At 35.5% G+C, this 23,183-nt stretch overlaps 2 protein-coding genes across 3 annotated transcripts; both read left to right on the top strand.

The window, feature by feature from the left end:
- Positions 1-591: 591 nt before the first annotated feature.
- LOC132185055 (uncharacterized) lies at positions 592-8,235 on the top strand. 2 transcript variants are annotated; one of them, XM_059598873.1, is made up of 4 exons: positions 592-841; positions 6,576-7,030; positions 7,129-7,354; positions 7,576-8,235. In XM_059598873.1, the coding sequence occupies exons 2-4, from the start codon at positions 6,590-6,592 to the stop codon at positions 8,085-8,087; spliced, it is 1,179 nt and encodes a 392-aa protein (XP_059454856.1). In that variant the 5' UTR covers positions 592-841; positions 6,576-6,589; the 3' UTR covers positions 8,088-8,235. The 2 variants fall into 2 exon arrangements, with proteins under 2 accessions (XP_059454856.1, XP_059454857.1); XM_059598874.1 differs by lacking the exon at positions 592-841 and adding an exon at positions 3,850-6,445.
- A 4,445-nt stretch (positions 8,236-12,680) lies between these two features.
- LOC132184893 (uncharacterized protein At3g17950) lies at positions 12,681-13,716 on the top strand. The gene is made up of 2 exons (XM_059598680.1): positions 12,681-12,962; positions 13,067-13,716. The coding sequence occupies exons 1-2, from the start codon at positions 12,879-12,881 to the stop codon at positions 13,574-13,576; spliced, it is 594 nt and encodes a 197-aa protein (XP_059454663.1). The 5' UTR covers positions 12,681-12,878; the 3' UTR covers positions 13,577-13,716.
- The last annotated feature ends 9,467 nt before the right edge of the window (positions 13,717-23,183 follow it).

Consider the following 23,183-nt stretch of genomic DNA (forward strand, 5'->3'; position numbering starts at 1 on the left):
TTTATGACTGACAATTTTTGACACAATTCATGAATTTAACACAAAATTAGTGGATTAAGGTTTTGTATAATGGTTTTCGGATAAATTTGAGCCGACCCAAATTAACCCGTTTAATAAACAAGTCAATCCCAGGTCAACTTGTTTAACTCATGAATTACCCACATAATCCGTATAAATTAAATTAGATTTTTGTTTGCAATTAAGAAACAAAACTATAAAAAGGCTAAAATTAATATAAATTCATTTTTATTATTATATTATTGCATTTAAATTCATATAGATGTTAAAACATATCGTGTTTGGGCCAACCTAACATAATATATTGGTTCAACTCAACAAGGCGTATTTATTAAACAAAGTAGCGGGTTGTGTCGTGTTGCCCGCTAACTAAATAGTTTGGGTTCGAATTGAATCATGAATCGACCATATCCGAACCCGGCACAAATTATCAGCCCGTGATTTATAGCGTTACTTTTTATGGTAAATGGGCCTGATTTGGAATCCAAACCCTCACATCCATCCACCAACCCACTTGCCATATAAAACACCAATTGGAAAAAAACATATAGCAAAAGAGTTTCTGATGTTGAAAATGAGAGAAACCCCCAGCCTCTCTAGTCTATACACAGACACACAGAGAGAACGTTACTACTGACTACTACTACTCATTCATGGCCTCTCTCTCTGATCCCCAAAAACCCTATTCACATTAAATTCTTTCTCTCAGCCCTCTTGTCCCCTCAGCCTCGGTTTCTCAGAAGGATTTAGTTGAACGACGTTGTTGTTATTGTCGTCGTCTCCGAGTACCAAAGCGGCAGAGGAACATTCGGTGGCTTTTCAGGTATGGGTTTAAGGATTTTGAGGAGGGGCCGTTTGGTTGCCGGGAAAATGTGGGAAAAGTTAAAGGGTATGGGATTTTTTATTCTTTTATTCTTCGCTATATGGGACTTGGGAGTGCGGTAATGGCTGAAACTCTACTTAGTCTGAAATGTGGCCAGCCGTTGCTTTCCAATTGTTTTCCCCGGGAACCAAACGGAGGGTCAGATTGCCTTTCTTTTTCAGACGATGGAGGATTCTTGTTTGTTGTAAATGCTATATAGCTCTCTCTCCTTTGCTTTTTTTCTTTTCTTTGGAAAATAATTTTGTAGATATTATAATGAGAATCGAGCTATGTTAAATTATTTTATTGCTTATTGTTAATGCTTCTTTCTCTACCATTTGATTGCTACATTTTCTTCACATTCATGTTGGGTGCTTGAAATGGTTATTGGTTGTAATTTGACTGACAATTTAAAAGTTATGATCGAGGTGCACGATTATGTTCATGTATGAATACGAGTGGTTTTTAGGTAATCAATTGTCAAACACGTATAATTTCGTTGTTATTTGTTGAAATCTTAGGGTTCTAGTCACTTCGAAAATTTGAACACTTCTTTTCGTGGCACATATTATCGAAGTAGATTTTAGCAAACCTTGTCCTCGCCTTGGTTCGATAGAGGTGATGAATGTTTGTTGGTTTACACTTTTTGTGCCAACACAAGTGCTTCGAGACATTCTTTAGATGAATAAATAAACTAAGGTTTTCTGTACTTTTGAATTCGTCTTTGAGCCTTTCGAATTGAGAGGAAGGTGAGATTTTAGTTCATGATGTCTAGTAAGTAGTAACAGGAGAAAATTCTTAGGGCATATCATCGAGATGATAATTTGACTGGATCGAACTAGCCCAGCTAGTGTAATATATTGTTAACTAAAAAAGGTTCTGGAGATTAAACATTGAACTACTGAATCTAGAAATTGATGTTAAATATCTGGACTTAGCATTATTGAACTTTTTTGAGGATTTCTGAGTGGTAGGATCTCGAAGACCTTATAAGTATCAAGAGGATCTTGAAATTTCTATAAAAAAAGTCAAACCCTTAGATACTACTTCTATTTATTCTGAAATTGTGTAACCGAGGAATGGTTATTGGTTGGCTATGGGATGGCACAGACGAATTATGCAAACTTTTCAATTTTTTTTTGATAGTATATCATCAAACACTCCTTTCATCTCCTCTTAGATCCCATTCATCAAGTAAACATCTAGAAAATGAATCTCTCTCTCTCTCTCTCTCTCTCTCTCTCTCTCTCTCTTTTCCATGCTCACACATTGAGTGTGCATACATGCATATATAAACGCATATATGCACTGATCTTGCAACCTCTTCTTGAGAACTACTTTTTATTGAGTATTAGGAGGGGGTGGAGGTGGTTCTATAACCATACCAGGCTTGAGCTGGGAGATGGGTCCAAGATCAAATTTTGGGATGATGTGTGGTGCAAAGAGATGACCCTCAAGGAAGCTTTCCTGAATTTATATAACATTGCTCTTGTGAAGGATGCGTTTGTTGCTGTTAATTTGGACTCCTCTAGTAGATCCTTTCATAGGAATGTTAGCTTTATTAGTGCGGCTCACGATTGGGATCCTGTTTTGGCTTCCTTCTACACCTTGTTGTATTTCTCTGGAGTGAGAAGGGAAGGGGAAGATTAGCTTTGGTGGGCCTTGTCTCACAAAGAAAAGTTTGATGTTTGCTCCTTTTACAAGATCCTTGCTTGTCAACCTTTCCCCTGGAAGAGTATTTGACGGACCAAGTCTTTTTTCTTTTCTTCCCTCTTTTCTTGGGCTGCTGTGTTTTTAGGTTCCTTAGTAATTAGCTTTAATGATTTTCTTGTTCTTTTTTCTTATTCCATTTAGGCGTTCTCTTGTATACTTCCTTTTGTACTATGTTGTGCCCCTCTACGCTCTTTAATATGAATACATTACTTATTAAAAAAAAAAACTACTTTTATTGAGTAACAATCTAAAAGTAGCTCAAAGAAGAACATAAAATCAAATAATACATTATTACTAAAGCGAACAACAATAGAAGCAATTTCCTAGTTGATCTAGGAATTAAAAGGTCACTGATGCAATCTTTGAATGCATTTGTTTTGTATTTTCTTAAATTCCGAATATGATATTTTCTGGGCGTTTATAATAATATCAAGTGTCACTGGGATAAGGAAAGTATACTGGAGGCTTCACTGATTGAGAGATAGTACCTGTTGCTTGCTCCTAAAGGAACAATAAGTGTCATATCATTTCCTTCTATTATTTTACTTTTTTCATTTTTACTGGCTCCTGATCTCTAAAGAGTAGAAATCATTGATTACACCTCTAATTCTGGGTTACTTCTAGCTCAGTCTTTCCTTCCACTCCAAATAGATTTGTATTTCATTTTAGGCTTTATACCATTGTTTTCTATTAGAGGGATGAGAATGGAGACAGAGTTAGATTGTCATTTCAATAGGCATTACAAACTATCTGGTTCTTTTTTCTTCTTTATATTGATCTCTCATTTTAGGTCATTGATATCCCAATCCAGAATTTTTATTTTTTTATTAATTTTTGGAGGTAAATTTCAATTCAATAGGCATTGGATATTCTGGGGTCGTGCAAAATATTGTGGAGATAGAATTTGGTTATTACATCACACTGCTGCATGAATTAAAATGAAGTGACATCATAGCTTGGTCAATGGCCTAACTATGTTTTAAATGCTTGGTGTATCAACTTCAGTTTTCAAAGTGCTTTTTTAACAATTCCATTAATGAAGCTAGATAAACCATATCTTCCACCCTGAAAGAAAGGAGCTTGGTGTTCTTTTTTTTTTTCTGGTTTTTTTTTTTGGGTGATGTGGGGGGTGTAGTTTAGATTTTTGGATGTGTTTTCTATTTGCTTAAAGCATCCAATTTATGAAGATTGTGCTTTCTTTTAGATGTTGGAGCTGAAATTTTTTTATCATTTAGTGAGTTTTATTACAAATGGTGAGGCTTTTTTCCTGTTTGAAGTATATAATCATGTTTGACTTTATAGAATATCTCATTCCTTCCATTGATAATCTAATTCATGCTTTAAAATGAAGGTGGGCCTCCTGGGTGCTAGATTTTTGAATAAATCCATTATATGGCACAATTTATGGAAAAGGATGGAAAAGGGGGGCAAAAATAAGAGTTTATTCAGCCCTTTGTGATAAGAGATATATTTTTCCACCTTCTTGGTATCCTTTTTCTGAGATTGCTGAGTATTGGAGAAGTTCCAAACCATCTAAACATAGCTGTAGAGCCATCTATTGGATTGGCTGTGCTTTTCTGGCACATCCCACACCCCACAACTTCACATAAGGGTAACAATGGTAAGGGGGTAACCCTACTTGGGAATTATACAAGAGAATTTAAGTCAAGTTGTTGGGGGGGATAGAAGCTCTTCATTTTTTCTCAATACCCTGTATGTTCCTCCCCTCTCTCCTTACCATGCAATTGTCCTCTTAGTTCATTCCTTATAACTCGTCATTGTTAGTTCAGGTATGCCCATGAGCTCTAGCTCAAATGGCACTTCCTTCCCTCATAAGAATTGGTTGGAGAGTGACGTTTTGGGTTCAAGACGTATGTAGCAATAAAAAATATTATGATTGTCGGTTCAAGTATTGGATGATATAAAAAATCATGTGCATTTATTAAGGAAGATGGCCCATATATAACAAGAACTTTGTTTTTCTTCATCCTAATTCTGCAAGTTGCTTGCTAGAAATTTATTCAGGTGGAGGCCTGGAGGACCAAAATATTGGCTTTCAATTTGATATGTTGTAAAGGTTGGCAATGAAGCAATGACATCTGGCATACAATTTTAGAATTGTGGTTAGAGTGGGATAATTTATAACCTACTTGGAAATAAATGTAAAAAAAAAACAAAACCTATTTAATTAGATTATGAATAAGCTAATAGAACGATGGAGGCATGAAAAGATCCTGTCGGTAATGCTGACAAGTAACTGCATTTAGTGCTAAATCTGAGTTCTCAGATCTCATTCTTAAAAAGGTGATAATGAATGCCACTTGGGAGTGTGGAATAATCAGCTTAGTTGATGATTCTACACGATATTTGCCAAGTCTTTCTGTCCAATATAGGGGTATTCAAGAGACCATCCAATGGTGCTTTTGTTAGTCAAGTTATTGCTACTGGTAATACTTGTTGCTTGATCTATGTTTGCGGAGATGTTAAAACTTATAGCTGGAAGAAGTAATGAACAAGTCCTTTTAACAAGGTGTGATTTGTTTGAGTGACAAAAGGATTCTTGACAATCTTTCCCACTTGTGGGGTAGAAGGGTGGGTGAGAGGGGTGGTGGAGGGGACTGATTATGTTTGTTCTTCTTTGCCTTGCTGGTTTTGGTTGTGTGGGTCCATTATACGTCACTTCTCTCTTGAAGGATAAACTTCTGGGCTTGGAGTCTCATGTGTTTGAATGCTGTTTAGGGTGACTAAACTTCTGTTTGGTGTCATGGAATAAAGCATGTCAAATTTTGAAGGTGAACGGAATTTGGAGAATGTCTACTTTCTCTATTCTAGGATTGTGCCCCATTTTGGCACTTAAAAATTTGTCAGATATTGGAGAAATAGAATGGCAGTAACTTTTTAGTTATCAGTTACCATTGATGGATCTAAACTTTGAGCTGTACTTAAGGTTGCGAAATTGCCTGCTTTGTCTTATCCATCTTGGTCTCTTCTTCCTTAATAAGGGAGCATTTTCCTATTATTTTTGAGAAGCATAACTGTGTTGGAAATTCTTTGGTACAGGATCTGAAATCATAAAGGGAACTTATTTTCACATTCCCAGGGCTTGGTAGGCACTGCGATTCTTATAAGAGAAGCTATTTTCTTTTGATGTGGGGTAAAGGTGGCAACATAATGTTGTTGTGCCAATATTCTTGCAAAACCTAATTGGATGTTCTTAAGGAGAATTTTGTGGTTAATCTTTGTAGTAGGATTTGTGTCTACATTTGAATCACTTCAATATATTCTCTAGTGGATTCATAGATAGGCTGATTTTGAGACCTACTTTTCCATAGAGAGTAGCATCAGCTTATACTGGTTCTGAAGAAATGTAGCATCTTCTCATAAGTATCCAATTGGTTTGGTCTGTTTTTTAATTTTTACAAGTTATTCGTATAGCAATCCTTAGGGGTGGGCAAAATATCTGATTGCTGCCTACCGACTTTCGGTTGTCGATAGTTAGAATAAAAAAATTGTTTCAATGTCGGTTCAGTTTGGTAGGCGGTAGAATTTTTATTTTGTTGGTTAACTGAACCGAACCAAGCCAAACCAAACCAAGTCGACTATTCGAACCCAACTTAACTGACTTTGGCCCTCAATAGTTTTTTGCATCACATGTTTAGCCCAAAAAATGTCCAATAAACACTTGTTTTGCCCCCAAAACAACCATTTGGGCCAAAAAAAATCCATTTTGGTCCATAAAAATAGGCTTGGCCTAATATGAAAAGCTCATCACCGACTGAGTTAACCGACTTAACCGAAATATGCCTACTGTCACCAATTTAACCAATACCCATCCCTAGCAATCCTCCTCAGGTGATACTTCTGCGTTCCCTTTTCTCCATTATAATTAGTTTCTTGTCTTGTTCTATTTATCTTCTCTTACATATGCAATTCTGATTATCACCTTCCTGTGCTGATAAATGATGTATATCATTGGGTGCAGAGGTGAGTTTTGCCATGGTGAGCTCTGATGATGAAAAGGATGGAGTCCTTGCAAATTACATCCCAAAAGAGCTGACCCATGGTTTGGGATCTAATGATGCAAAATTTGTAGATGAAGTACTTAATGGTCAAAATGAAGGTTGTTGTGAAAATTTTCGCATGGATAAGCATGTCTTTTACAAGTTATGTTATATTTTACAAGCCAAAGGCCTGCTACGGCACACAAATCGAATCAAGATTGAGGAGCAATTAGCCATTTTCATGTTCATAATTGGTCATAATCTACGGACTCGAGCTGTCCAAGAGTTATTTCGATATTCAGGAGAAACCATCAGTCGCCATTTCAATAATGTCTTGAATGCAATTATGGCCATTTCATTAGACTTCTTTCAGTCTCCAGGGTCCAATGTTCCACCTGAGATCCTGGAAGATCCAAGATTCTATCCATACTTTCAGGTAACTTTGGTAATTAAGTTTGATCTATATATATATATATATATATATATATATATTTTTGGAGTAATTTTTACTCATTTTTAACAATGTTCTGCTAGGATTGTGTGGGAGCGGTTGATGGCATCCATATTCCGGTGATGGTAGGTGTAGATGAACAAGGTCCTTTCCGCAACAAGAATGGCATGCTTTCGCAAAATGTTGTGGCAGCTTGCTCACTTGATCTCAGGTTCCATTATGTTCTGGCCGGCTGGGAAGGCTCAGCATCAGATTTGCAAGTCCTAAATTCTGCACTCACAAGGCGAAACAAACTGCAGGTCCCTGAAGGTATTGTGCATATAAGGAAAATCATCCTCACTTGGATGTTTTCACATCCAACTAAAATTGCATAATAAGATTTATTTCAAATTTCACTTGGAAGGATTTTCCATTACGTGTTTGATATCATTTTTATTTTTTCAAGAAGTGTAACTCATTTACATGTTTTTTTCTGAACTCCCCTTGAAGTACTTAGGTCAGTTTGTTGGATATGAAATTTGTGATGGCAGGTAAATACTACCTTGTAGACAACAAGTATGCAAATATGGCAGGTTTCATTGCCCCGTATAATGGTGTTCCCTATTACTTGAAGGAGTTTCCTAGTGGCTATCATCCCCAAGATGCCAGAGAGCTATTTAATCAACGTCACTCATTGTTACGAAATGCCACCGATCGTATATTTGGTGCTTTGAAGTTCCGATTCCCTATATTGATGTCCGCTCCTCCATACCCGTTACAAACACAGGTGAAGTTGGTCGTGGCAGCGTGTGCGATACACAATTACATTCGTAGGGAGAAACCAGATGATTGGATTTTTAGAATGTATGAGCATGACAGTACTGAACTGCAGATCGAGGAGTCATTGCCGCCTTTAGAGGTGCAGCAGCCCATGATGCATATCGACACCCAAACGCTGGACATTGGTTTGGAAACAGAACAAGAAGAAATTTCTTCGCAACTTCGGGACTCTATTGCAACTGAGATGTGGAATGACTATATCCGTGACTTCTCAACCATGTAAATTAACCGATCTTATTACAGTTTCCAGGCTAGGATTAAAATTTTTTCCGCATCAAGAACCAGAAGAAAGATTTTCCATTGTGATTTGATGCTGTACATTGGCCCTTCTGTTCATACAAAAGGAAATATATTGCTGCTAGTTCATACTTCTCAAACATTGCACCAAGCTAAAATGAGGGTCACTTTGAGAAAGGATTGAAGCCGGGGCTTTTGACAAATTACTCTTTTTTCTGAGACATATATTTCAGCTGTTCTGGGGGCCCTCGGCGACTTCCAAGTCTTTTACCTAATTCAATACACTAACAGGTGCCTACTGAAAGGGGAGTGGATCACCACAATTGTGCACTATTTCTCAGGGAACGACCATTGACACCAAACAAATTTTCTCAGTGTAGATTCACTTCCCCACTCTATATATTTTTAGTTTTAGTTTTTTTATGATTCTAAATCTTGAAACAGATTGAAGTCGATTCTAGTGAGTTGAGCAGAGTGTTGATATGAATATAAATTTAAGTGCTTGTTTGGTTTAATGGTTTCAAATTGCTCATTTTGAAAACCTAAAAAAAAAAAAAAATTAATGTTTTCAAAAGACACCGCAATTTCTAAAAACGCAGTTAAGTGTTGCACTTAAAATCACGGTTTTGTCATTAAAATGTGCCTGATTTTTATTTATTTTTTTAAAATAGCAATTTGAGCTATTTAACCAAAAAAAAAAAAAAAACTACTTTTAAATGGTACACTTTTCTACCATTTTACCTGATTAGTGAAAAGTAAATATTATTTAGTAAATTGTTATATGATTGTAAAGAAAAAAAAAGAAAGGGAAGGGTCCAAAACCAGGGATTAATCTACAAAAGGCAAACCAATAAAATTTGTACTGGAGTGGAGTGCGTCTCCATCTCTCTCTTCTTTTTCCAGCAATGGCTCTTTTGTCTGTTAGTTCAAAGAATCTGTACTGCTGCTGGGTCCCATCTTCACAGGGACCAGTAAACAACGCAATACTGATCAAAGAACATTCTCATCAAAAGGGACCCTTCGGGGAAGAGAAGGGCTCTTGCATGATCAAAGGTTGAGATTTTACTAATTTATATACAATTTTTTTTATCCGATAGTGACCGGATAGTGACCGGATAGTTCAAAATTTATTTAAACAAATATCTTTCATTTCATATGATCTTTATCTCTTATCATAATTATGTTTCAAATTACTAACAATTTAGGTAATAAATTACTCGAGATTTCAATCTATACTTTCTTTTCATTAATTTTTATTTATAGGTCTAGTATTCCTTTTTCTTTTTTCTTTTTTTAATTAAAAAAAGACAGGTGGGGGTAATCAATTGTGGTTACTCTACTTGGGTGTGACTATAGTAATACTTGTTTGCGGAGACTGCTTAAGATGAACCTAGACAGCAAAAACTACAGGTGCTTTCTCAAAACACAATTGAGTCATAGTCTGACCCAACCCACCAAAACATTAGTGATATCTAAAATAACTAATACGAATCAAACATGTGTGAGTAACTATACATTGTAGAGAATTGAATCCATCCAACCATTTTAAAAATTTTCTTGGACCACTAAATTATCGCCACGGGTAGTGTGTCGAGCTTCCCATTAATGTGTCAATCAACACGCAATTTCTCTTTACAGTCATATACAATGAGTCAATGCGAAATTATTGTGGCCCTTAATCGATCAAAGACATAATAAATGGGAAACATATTGACTTGTAGGGACCTTTAATACAATGCCAAATTGTCAATGAGTCGTACTTGGGCATTGAACTTTACACAAATTGAGCTGTAAAGCTTGATGCGACCCTACGTGAGTGATGGATCTTATGTTCCATGTACTCATGGTATATGTCTCCGTTTGGTAACCAATTTAGCTCGACTTTGCTCATTTCTTACTCTTCTTTTTTTAAAAAATATATATATATTCAACCTTTTATTATTATTATTATTACTAAACAATTTTTTCACTTTTCTCTAAAAATAAAAAAATAAATTCAAATATTATTTTACCTTTATATGGGTCCAAACAAGAGGGGAAAAGAAATTGTATTGGAGTTGTGAGAGGTGCTTCTGTCCAAATTGAAAAGCTTTAATTCGAGCATGACGCCATCCCTTTTTGGGTAAGAAAGTCCCCTCTCACAACCTCTAGCTAAAGAAGATGGAGCATTGGTATTAATAGGGATCCTCAACTCTACAGGGGTTCTAGCATATTAGTTAAACTTAATTTGACCCATTTAATTAAATGAGTTAGACTTTTAAATTGTAACTTATTAATTTTGTGTTGGGTTTATATCGAGTATACAGCACTCTAAATGTGGCATGTCGGGTTTGGATCGTGTCGATGCATAAATATAAAACTATATAGGTTAATTATAATCTAACACATTTAATTAAACGGATCGAACTCCTTAACCCTAACTAACTAATTTTATATTGAGTGTACATGTCATACTGCGTGCATTATATTCCGATCCATTGCCCGTGCCACTAATTCTTAATTTTGGTGATCACACTTTGACTACTCTTTTTGCTTTCTGCTGAGATTCTTTTTGGGCAGTTCGAATAAGAGAAGGTAAAAAGTGATATCATTTGAAGGAACACATGGTGCTTACTTTGATTTCAAATGTAGTGTGAAAAAGTGGGGGGCCCAAAGCATTACTTATTATAATCTTTTTTCCTAATCATTTTCTGCCTTAATTATCATGTTTTGGACAAATAAATCCCAACACAGATTTTGCTCTTCATTACAAAAGTTTGAGCAATTACGACAAATAACATTTGGGTCAAACAATTTGTTTTAGTGAGAAAGAGCTTTATATATATATATATTTTAAAAGGTTAGAGGGAGAGACCAATTGTGGCTATTTTACTTCAGCGTGATCATAGTAATACTAACCCGCGGGGAATTGTTCAGGAGGAACCTAGACTGCAGGAGCACCTTCAAAACAAGCTGAGCCATAGCTTAACCGTTAACCTCACCAGGGCATCAATGGGAACCAAAGTGGTTTATACTAATCAGGCATGAGGATTCTCCATTGCGAATATTCGAATCCACATCTTAGTACTTATCTAACTACTTGAAAATTTCCTTGAGTCATTGAACTACCACCCTTAATGGTGAGAGAAAGCGTTTGTTTGAAAGTGTGCCAAAGAGAGTAAAATATCGTGTCAAACTAAATACTGATATGCTTGGTAAAAAATTTCAAATATATTTCTTTAACTTTTTTCACTCTAAAAATGGTCAAGCGTACTTTTAATAAAAACTTAAAAATAAAATTTTTATTGAAAAGTTCATTTTGACTTTAAAACCTTTAAAAACATAATCTCAAACATGTTATTAGCCAATATTTAAGCTTCGGCATGTTGGGGAATGAAGTCTATCCTCTGAATTTAAACAATCAAGAGAAGTAATCAAAAGCACACATATATATATAACCTTTAACTACGTAATCAAAGGGGAAAGTACTTATTACGCTTCCAACAAGTGGTGTCGGCAGTTTCCTGCCAAGGGAACAAAAAACCCTAGGATAATAGAGCTTTGATTAGCCTTAGGAAAGAAAAACCAAAGACAAAAACAACTTATTGGTCAATTATGGTTACTTTTAAGATGGGATCCAGTGTAATATGTCTATCTTACTCCTACTCCAACTCCAATAACGCAGTCTCATGTGAAAGATTGTCCGAGTTTCACTCTCGATCAGGTGTTCAAACAACTCAAATACGGGAGATTTGGGCTGCTCGAAAACTTGCCCAAATAGTTGAGGTTCAAACAACTTCTCACATGAAATTGCCCATTCCAGTGAGATATAATGGCCTCATAAAATTGGATCTAATTCCATTACTTATATATTGAGCTTGTGTGCCCAAACACGAGCCTCTGGTAATATCTCAAGATATATAGAATATTTCTTTTTTCACCTTTTGTTTTTTTCTTTTAAAATAAAAATATTAACAAACAACTTATACAAAAGACTCAAAATTACTTTTATATTTATACCACGCAAGAGTATTTTTTTCGGACAGAAATAGAGAAGTGCATTCTAAAAAGTCATTAACAAACGGAGGTAAAGTTACTAGGAAGAACATATCAATTGCAGTCAAACCTATAATTCTTAAAAATAAAATAAAAATAAAAATTGTCCTTATTCAGTTTTTCACATATTCAACATGAAAAGAAGCTGTGTGCAATCATTTCTCATAATAAAATAAATAAAAAAAATAGACTCATTTTCTCACATTAACAAACAACTTTTTAACTTTTTTCTCAAAACAAATTCAAAATTTCTTTCACTTTTTACTTGTTGGTAAAAAGAAGGATGAAAAAAGAGACCTAGGGAGACAAATGATATCCTCAAAACCTAAAGGGGCCAATGGATATTTGAAAACACATCAATTTATTGTTACAACCATTCAAAGAAAGTGAAAAAGGTTTGGCCAAACATTTCCTTTTACTTGTAGTGAAAAAAGAGGATGAGAAAAAGAGACCTAGGGAGACAAATGATATTCTCAAAACCTTAAGGAGTAGCCTATGGATATTTGAAAATGAGAATGGAAAACAGTGTGTAGGTGAGCAGGGATAAGTAGAAGAAGATGAATCATTTCAAAAACAAGTAAAACCCACCCATCACAATCCTTTCTTTCTCAATCATCCACTCCACCATTTGAGGCTTCAACAAGAATTCTCCCCACCATTTCACTTCACATTTCTACACTTCTACTTAACTCATCAATAATCCTCACTCTCTCAACTTACACAAGGAAACAAAGAAAGAGAAATGTTAGATCCAGCAAACCACATGCTTCCTCCACAATCATCTCCCACCATCTCCTCCGTCTCCTCCTCCGATCTCGACACAGAGGTACGCATTGTCCCAAATCCATCAAACCCATCCAAATTTTGATCTTTTCCTTCGTCTTTTTTTTTTTTTTTCAGGCGTTGTTTTATGGAAATTTTCTTCTGCAGTCTACAGGGTCTTTCTTTCACGATAGAAGCACAACTCTGGGGACTCTAATGGGCGTCAGCTTCCCTGCCATTACCTTCAGAGCTCCGTCTCAACACCGTGACCCTCAGGCGTCTGTGTCCGTTTCCCGGAAGACCAAGAAGCCCAGGAAGAACAACAACAACAGCAACGCTCCGGCGGCGTCGCTCGCTCGGCGGAGGTGGTGGCGGCTGTGCAGGGACGACGGCGCGAAGCCGGCATCACTCGGCGAGTTTCTCGAGGTGGAGCGGAGGTTCGGGGACGGCGCGTTCTTCGGTGCCGCGGCGGAGCTTGAAGGCGTGGAGGTGGAACAGCAACGGCGGCAGCAGCAGCAGCAGGGGAATGGGAACGGACGGGTGTTGTTTGCCGATGGGCGGGTGCTTCCGCCAGCCGTTGATGGTGATGGCGATGTTGATGATGGGGCATCGACGGCTGGGGCGCTCTGTAGATTCCCGGTTTCACTCACAGGGATCTGTAGCGGCGGAGCAGGATAGATAAATTTCATTTTTGATTGGGGGATTCTTGATTGGTTGATTAATGAGTTTTAATATTCTCTTAATTTGTCTAATTCTGCTGATTTTATGTGCCAAAATAAAAAAGCATGGTTTTGGCTTTTGGGGCTTTGCTTTTTGCTTTTTGCTTTATCATCTGTTTATCTCCTCTAACCCTTCCTTTTTTTGGTTACATTACATAGACTAAGTGTGTGGTGTATCCATATCACAAATACGACAATTTTTTAATAACAAATTAAGATTAAATTAGTCTCAATGGAAATTGTTTTTATGTAATTGTCTTTATCTCTAGTGCCAAGAACATTTCAATCCTCTTAAAACTGGGAATGTCGTCATGTTAGTCGTGAGCTCAACAAGGCTGCTCATGGCTTGGCGCAAGAGGCTTATAAGCAGTTTATTGGGAAGACTTGGAATAATTCTATTCCGGGGATTATCCGTGATATTGTTTTGATGGAACAAAATGTTTTCGTTTGATTTTTCATGATTAATGAGAATTTATGATATTTATTCAAAAAAAAAAAAAACTTCAATCACTTTTGCTTACTCTCCAAAGTTTAAAATCTCTCAATTTAGTGTATCGAACTTTCAACTGTTTGCAGTATTACCCTTATGTTAAGTTTTTCTGTTAAATCTTAACAGAGTGGTGTCAAAATTATCAAAATACCCAAAATAAATTGCAAAGATTCATGCGTTGGTCAAGATTTAATGAAAATTTGCAAAAATATCAACGCATGAATCTTTGCAATATTTTATTTTATTTTTTTTATAATAAAAAAAAATGAGTATTTTGAAAATTTGACAAGATTTTATAAAAAAACTTAATGAATGAGTGGCATAACAAATATTTAAAAGTTTGATATACTAAATTTAAAGTTTTTAAACGGTTTGAAAGTAACTGTAAAAGTGATACAAATTCGTTAAGTGAAGTTTCTTAATTGTGTCCTTGGGCTTTGACTACTAAAGCCCAAACATAATGGCTACTGAATCCAACATATAAAAACCCAATAACATTTTGATAACCCAAAATAAAACCTAAAATGGAAGGAGAGTAACACTCATGCCAAGAAGTATGAAATTATAAAAATACCCTCACTCTTAAAATTAAATAAAACTTAAAAAAAAAAAAAAAAAAAAATTGACTTCTCGTTGCTAGGATCAGATGGTTTCTCATATATTTGCTTGGACTTTCTCATATACTTCTTGAATAATTGATGTGTAATTTAACATGCGTTTGTTTTCCAGAGAGACAACTTAGATCAAATAAAGTTTCTTTAAAGAAGACAACTCTATAATATTTCTGAGGACAAAATTAATTCCCTAATGCAAAATGGTTGAATTACCATGTTAAAGCCACCTATATTATTTAGATTTCATATATTTAATTAGGTGCTAAAATACTAAAAATACCACACAAGAAAATGCAATCTTTACCACATGTTCAAACAAAATCGCACAAAAACAGAATGCATATAATGCAATATAATTATAAAAATTTAATTCCCTAAGATCCACTTACGACCTAAAACAACCGTTTAGACAATGGTATCTCAGATTTCATCGAGCCATTTTATCTTATGGGTTTACTATAATTGAAGAGGATCTTTGGGTGGAACCGTGGAAATGATAGTTTTTGATAAATATTTTTGTTGTAAGTTTTTTTGTTTGAATAGTAATAAAAAGTTATTGATATGATATAAATGTGTTGACTTTTGTGAGGGAAAAATTAAAAAAAAATAGTTTTGAAAATGTTTATTCTTTTTGGGAGAAATGAAAATAAGGAGAGGAGAGGGTAAAATCCTTTACCAAACGGACTCACTTTGAGATTGATTATTGACACTAAAAAGTACTTGTTCTCTATTTTTGAGACGGACTTGGATGATGCAAACTATATGATTTAAGATTTATCACACATACACCATGTAATATGATTCATGGTAAAGGTACGCCAAAGGGCCAAAAACGTCTCACTCACACGAGTAATCGCCTTTGGCACTTAGAAATTGAGCAGAAATGAGACTCACTAATTTGTGGTCTTGGTAGGAGCATAAGTTTGAGTTGACACTCAAGAGGGGTTAAGTATGAGGATTAAGTATGCTTACTCTAATGTAGTTGAATGAGTATAGGCTATGATGATGATTTTTTTTTTTAGTGAGATGTGCTATGTTGGTCAAGATGGAATTTGGCTATGATGATGATTTTTTTTTTAGTGAGATGTGCTATGTTGGTCAAGATGGAATTTGTTGTACATGGACTTATGAGATTTGTGTCCCACATTGATAAAGAATAAGAGAAGTTAATATACTTAAGTGGACTCAAGCCCACTAGCTTAAGCTTTTGACCTAGAAGTTGTGTCCTAGTATGTATATTAATTTATTCTTATTTGACTCCCTTGGTGTTTCTTTCCCCAACATAATTTAGCATGGTTCTCATGAAATTATTATTTTTTATTTTAAAAAAAATTTCGTGTTCAAGTTGGTTGTATGTTACATTAACCTATATGAATAGAGTCATTCCTTAATTTAATGAAAGAGATGTACTGTTAGATTATGCCCATTATGTTACATGAGAGATGTTGGACTTTGAGTTTTGATGAACGCAACCCAAGGGACATCCATAGTGAGCCCATTTAGCTTATTAGATAAAAATATAATTTGTAACGATTAAGAATTGCGACCTCATAAAATAATGGGTAAATGGTCTTGGAATGCTTATTGTAATATACTGAAATGTTCATTTACAATTCATCTAGTTGCCCTCAAAATGTTGGGTCAATCAGAATTCGTTTAGAGGTAAAAAATTGACCAAGAAGCTGAGATGGTCAAGCTTGTCCATGGGAGTTATCATGTTGCACTGTTGCAGCATGTGTGCAAATGATGGCCTGGTTGATGTCATCTAGATGACATCAGCAACTTGTGCTCCAAGCTTGGGACACATGGCAGCCATCCGGATGCTACTTGCTCTCCAAGATTGGGACATGTGGCAATCATCCAAGGGGTCTTGAATGCCTATATAAAGACCATGCATTCCTTCACTTCCCTTCACACCTAAACTAATTTTTCTTATTATGTAAAAGTTTCAAAAGTTCTAGGAGTGTTCTTGCGAGTGGGGACGTGCTTGGTAAGCCCAAAAAGCATTTTTCTATAGCCTAAAAGCGTTTTGAAAAAAGTTGCTCGGTATAATCCCTCAAGCTCTAGCTTTAATTATGTAATACTCCGAAATGATAATATAAAATAAAAAGAATTTAATCTGACTCAATTACTCGCTATTTAAAAGAAAATTTCAAAATAATTTTTAATAATTTTAAACTTTGGTCGTACGTTTGACGCTCCCCTTGAATGTTTGAAGATTCCTTGGAATATGCGATAAGAACCCTAGAACTGTTAATACAACAGTACACCAAATGTTTGATAAAGCCTGAAAAGTAAATTTAATCTATTAGCACCTCATCCAGCCTTATCCACTCCACCCATTCCTATATAAAAATAAAAAATAAAAAATAATAAAAACCCTCACGATCCTTTAGACCCTATTCATTCTCCATGCACTTCGCCCACCCCAAACCTAGTGAGACAATGAGATTCTAGAGAGAGAAGTCTTTTTTATGTTGATCCATATTCATTAAGGTAAACCTTGAACCATACCAATTTTTCATGTTGCTTATGCTATGTCCATCCTTAAGGTAAACCTTTTCAATAATATGTTATGATCCTAAATTATAATATGCTTAATGATTTACCTTAGGCAACTCTTTTCAATTCCTTTCCCTTTAGCTAGCAAGAGATTAGCACTCCAAACAACAAGAGGTGAGGAGTATGATTAAGATTCATAAAATTGGGTTAATTTGCCTTATTGAAACTAGGGTTAAGGTGCATAAAGCTGATAAAGTCAGATCTTGCATTGTTCCTAATTGGGGCTATGAATACAACTATGATTAGCATTTTTTGGGGAGGATTTGGATTTGTTGGAAGAAGTTAGATTTTGATGTGACAGTGCTTGATAAGAGTGCTCAGAGTATTAATTGTGTCATTAAATCCCTCAAGAACAATTTTTGCTGGTATCATTCTTTTATCTATGGGGATAACAAGAGTGTGGAAAGGAAGATGTTGTGGATTAATCTATCTTCTATGAAGAGTAGAGTAGATAGTAATCCTTGGATGATATGTGGAGATTTTAATGTTGTCAGATCTTTAGCAGAGAAGCGGGGGTCTGACAAGTTGAATTCATATGAAGTTGAGTTTGGGCAATGTTTAAATGATTTGAAGGTATTGGATCTCAATTTCAGTGGCTGCTTTTATACTTGAACCAATAAGAGTGAGGAGCCTCGGTTTTTAGCAAGAAAGCTTGATAGAGTATTGGCTAATGAGGTCTGAATGAGCTATTTTGGTAAGACTATTGTGGAATTCCTTCCAGGGGCATCTTTGATCACTCTCCTACTATTATCTCAGCATGTAGGTTGCAGAGTTTTGAATCTAAGCCTTTTTAAGTTTTTTAACTACTAGATGGAGCATAAGGACTTTCTGAGTTGGGTTAAGGAGGGATGGGATATCCAGGTGGATGGGTTTCCTATGTACCAGCTGTATGCTAAGCTTAAATCAATGAAAGTTGTTTTAAAAAGACAGAACCAGCCTTGCTTTGGGAATTTGCAAAAGAGAGTTATGGAGGCTAGAGAATCTTGATCTAGCTTAGATGGATGTTATTGCTTCTTTTGGTAGGGTTGACTGTTTGCTTAAGGAGAGGGAGTGTCTTCATGCTTCTGTGTCTATCACAACAGCCGATGAAGCTTTCTTAAAACAAAAATCAAGGAATCAATGGTTGTAGCTAGGTGATCAAAATACTGGCTTCTTTCATCGATCCCTTAGAGTTCAAACTGCTAAGAACACTATCACCCATCTGTGTGATGAGCATGGAGCTAGAGTGGAGGATGTTGAACAGATCAAGCAGGTGACTGTGAAGTTTTATGAAAAGCTGTTAGGGTCCAACCAGATATAGTATACTAAAGAGAAAGTAGATAGGATTAGGTATCTCATTCCTTTTACTATTTCTTCCAATAAAGTAGCTATGTTGGTGAGGGAGATTACTACTAAGGAGATAAGAGATACTTTGTTCCATATGCCTGCCAATAAAGCCCTGGTCTTGATGGTTATACAACTGAGTTTTTTAAGGCTTCTTGGCTTGTAGTTGGAGAAGGGGAGGTGGCTGCTATAAAGGGTTTTTTGGCCTCTAGTATGCTGCTCAAAGAAGTTAATATTACTATCCTTACTTTGGTGCCTAAGAAGGTGAATCCTTCTACTATGGGGGATTTTCGACCTATAGCTTACTGCAATGTGGTGTATAAATGTATTACTAAGATCATCTCAAATAGGATACTTCCTTTTTTGAGTGACTTGGTTAGCTGGAATCAATCAGCTTTTATCCCTTCACGAAGTATTTTAGAAAATGTCCTATTGGCTCAGGAAATTGTTCGAGATTATCACAAAGACAAAGGGGATCCTAGGTGTACATTGAAGATTGACCTCATGAAGGCCTATGATTCTGTTAATTGGGATTTCATGTTACATACTCTCCATTGTTTTGGTTTTCCTGAGAAGTTCTTAAGGTGGATAAAGGAGTGTATTACATCTCCTAGGTTTCCTATTTGTCTGAATGGAACTCTGGTTGGCTATTTTGAGGGGAAGAAGGGGCTGAGGCAGCGAGATCCCTTATCTCCTTATCTTTTTGTGCTAGCTATGGTGGTGTTTACTAGAATTATGGCTAATCATACTAAAGATGGTTCAGGTTTTCAGTTTCACCCCAAGTGTTTGAAGTTACTCACTTGTACTTTGCAGATGATCTCTTAATCTTTTCTACAACTAGTTTGAATTCCATAAATCTCATTAAAGCTGTTTTGCTTGAGTTTGAAGAACTTTTTGGTTTGAAAGCCAATCCTTCCAAGAGTTCTTGCTTTTGTTCTGGTTGCTCAAATAGATTGAAGAATCTTCTGTTGGGTGAATAGCATATGAATGTATGGCAGCTTCCAATAAGGTACTTGGGGGTTCCTCTCATCTATACTAGACTATCTTCAGTAGATTGTGGGGCTTTGTTGGATAGAATTACAGGGCGCATTGAATCTTAGCTATCAAGGAATCGTTCCTATGTAGGTAGACTCCAATTATTGTCCTCTATTCTTTATAGTTTGCAAGCATACTGGATTGGAATTTTTATTCTCCCTAAGGCAATCATTAAGCTATTGAGCAGAAATTCAATAGATTTCTTTGGAATGGGAAAGTTGAAGGGTTTGCTAAGGCTAAGGTTTCTTAGAAGGATTTGTATTTTCCTAAAAGGGAGGGAGGTTTTGGGTTGAAAAGCTTGGAAGTTTGGAACCAGACTTCTATGCTTAGGCATGTCTGGAGTCTTTTTGCTAGGTCTAGTTCTATTTGGGTGGCTTGGGTGAAGGTAAATTTGCTGAAAAGAAAGAGTTTCTAGAGTGTTGGCATTCCCCAAACTTGCTCTTGGAATTGGAAGAAGATCTTAAAGTTGAGAGATATTGCGAAGAGGTTTTTAAAGTTTGAAGTTGGTGATGGGAAGAATATTCATATGTGGCTGGATTCATGGCACCCTTCTGGTATTCTTTTGGATGTTTTTGGACAGAGGGTGGTTTATGATGCTCAGAGCAGTGTGGAGGCTAAACTTTCTTCTGTTATCCTTAATGGAGACTGGTTTTGTTGGAGACCTGCCAAATCTAAGGCTTTGGTTGAAATCAGATCTAGACTTCCTGAAGTAATGTTAGGCCTCCATGATAAGCCTATATGGACTACTTCTAGGAAGGGTTGCTACATTAGCTCAAAAACTTGGCAAATTCTTAGAAAGAAGAAAGTGGAGACTGCTTGGTGGAAATTGGTATGGTTTCCTCTAGCCATTCCTAAGCAAGCTTTTATCTTATGGCTTGCTATGCTGGATAGGATCCTTACAAGGGCTCGTTTGCTTAAATGGGGATATCAAGGTGATGTCAAATGCTTTTCTGTCATAATCAAGCTGAAAGTAGAAAGTATTTATTCTTTGAATGCAATTTTAACTATCGAATTTGGAAGTTCTTTATGTTTCGATGCAATATGGATAACCCTCCTGTAATCTAGGATGAGCTTGTGCAGTTAGGGATCAGGAATTGGAGGAATAAAACTCTCAAAGGTACTCTGTGCTGCTTGGTGTTGGGTTTTGTTATATATAATCTTTGGTGCAAAAGGAATGAGATAAAGCATTGTAGTTAGCCTAATACTGAAGAGAAGCTTCTTAAAAAAATTATGTGGGAAGTGAGGGCTAGATTAGGGGGGAAGGGAAAATTTCCTAAGTCTCGTGAGAATATTGTTTTAATGTCTTTGTGGAATCTGCCTGAAGATTTGTTGCTATGGGGTTGTTTTGTTTCTGTGATGCTCTATATGAGAGTCGTCTTTGGTTTTGGGGAGTCTGTTTTTGTTGGTTTTGTTTTTTATGCAGCTGGTGTTCTGCAGGTTGTGTTCTAGTCTTTAGCTTGGTTAGCTAAGTGGTTTAAGGCTATGCTAGCTGCTTGCTTGTAATTGGTGATTTGGTGTTTTTTGGTTTTGAGCTTTTAATGAAGTTGCTTATTCATCAAAAAAAAAAACTCTTTTCAATAATATGTTATGATCCGATTGCTTTTATAAAGATAAATAAATGTTTAAATAAATGAACAATATTTGCATTGTATGACATGGTACACCGGTACATGCGGTATAATGGGAATGAGCTTACTATATATGGGCTTAACCTTATGGTCACAATATGTTAGACCTTGGATCCAAAAGTTTTTTTGTGATCGACACAACCATGTTTGAGTAGTGGTTACTATAAATGGACATCATTAGGCATGCCAAGGTCAAACTCGGTCGGCTTGCTAGTGACTGGACGATATGCATATGATATTCGGGGCACCAATATTGTTTTAGAGGTTCCTTGGGACAATGTCAACCTTATCAAGAAGGGGTTAAGGGCTTGGATAGACCATATCAAAGATAACTATAACTGACTATATACTTATGTAACATGATTTCTCAGCATCAAAATATCGATGGTTGATACCGAAATTATGCCTCGTACTTCATTTAAATAAACTAATGGCACGAAGGCAATGCATGTTATATTTGTGAAAACCCACATTTACTATTGTAAAATACAAATCGACACTTATAGGCTCATTGTATACTCGATTATAATATTTGCTTATTAAGTCATGAACTTACGCAGTTATTTGTGGTTTAGCAAGTCTCCCGGTTATAGAGTAAGAAATTTCGTTAGGATGAAGACGTCAAGCTAATATCTCAAATTATCAAGTATGGTTAGAATTTAGAATATTGCTAGAGACTCTAGGTCTATAATTGATGATACTTATGGATAGTTACAATTATAGAAATTTCGAATCATGTATTTTTACTTTCCACATATTTTTACTCTATTTTGGTTAATGGGTGATACCATTGGCGAGTTTCTAGTTAATTATTCTTGGAATTGCCAGTAACCCTTCCAAGATTGATCAAATTAATTAGTTCAATTTTGGAAGTGTTACAAATTATTTAATAGTTTTAGAGCTTAATTATTTAATAGTTATAGATCTCAATAATCACCAGTAGCTCTAAAATCTCCAAACATAAAACAAGATAAATAGATCCAATATAAAATTAAACTCCCAAATTAAATAATTGTCGATCCAAAATGGTCCAACTCAAAAAAATCAAAAAGACAATGTTGTCAAAAACCTTAGTATAACGTCCCTAATTATCATTATTTCAAAATGCAAAAGAATATTATTTGAAAAAGTGGACAGTTGAGAACTGCTATCTAGCAAGTCTTTGTCTCGCACATTCCTAAGAAGCTTCCATAGGAATCCGTAACCATAACAAGCTTTATGGGTGGAAAGCAACTTAATAAATAAAGTGACTAGTAAAGCACATAAAAAAACATGTTTCGAGTTAAGTAGTTAGAAGGATTAATTAAATAAAAATTATTCTTAATGCACCAATGACAAAAAAAAAAAAAAAAAAAAAAAAGAAGAAAAAAAAAAAAGAAGAAAGAAGCTTATTACGCTTGTGATACCCATAGGCATGGCTATTGAATAATCAAAGCCTTCAAGTAATCATCATCTCATCTTCCACTTCAACCATCTGGTCCATCTCTAATTTTCTAATGTTTCATTATCTAGTAGCATATCTTTAAGAGAAATATTCTCTATACTAATCCCAAAATTGTTAAGGATGTTGTATGATATGATTTGCATAACAAGATATGTGACTCGCATATTCTTCATGGCATTTACTCTAACAAGAAAATTATTTTTTTTTAATTAATTAATTTATTTTTTTTAAATATGGAATAGCAAGGAAGTCTAGTGTCAATTATCAAAAACCAAGAAGCTAAATTATAATTAGAGTATACAACCAAGAGATAAATTGTTATACCCCAAGAACTATAATTGAGGTTGGTGAGGAGCAAGGAAGATCTTGACAAAGACAAACTAGCGAAAAACTAAAAGCAATTAATTGAAATAATCTTTTATTGACTATGGTGTTGGAAGACGTAGAAATAAAATGAATTTTATAACACT

This window comes from Corylus avellana, chromosome ca6, assembly GCF_901000735.1.
Source record: "Corylus avellana chromosome ca6, CavTom2PMs-1.0".
Classification (NCBI taxonomy): Eukaryota; Viridiplantae; Streptophyta; class Magnoliopsida; order Fagales; family Betulaceae; genus Corylus; species Corylus avellana.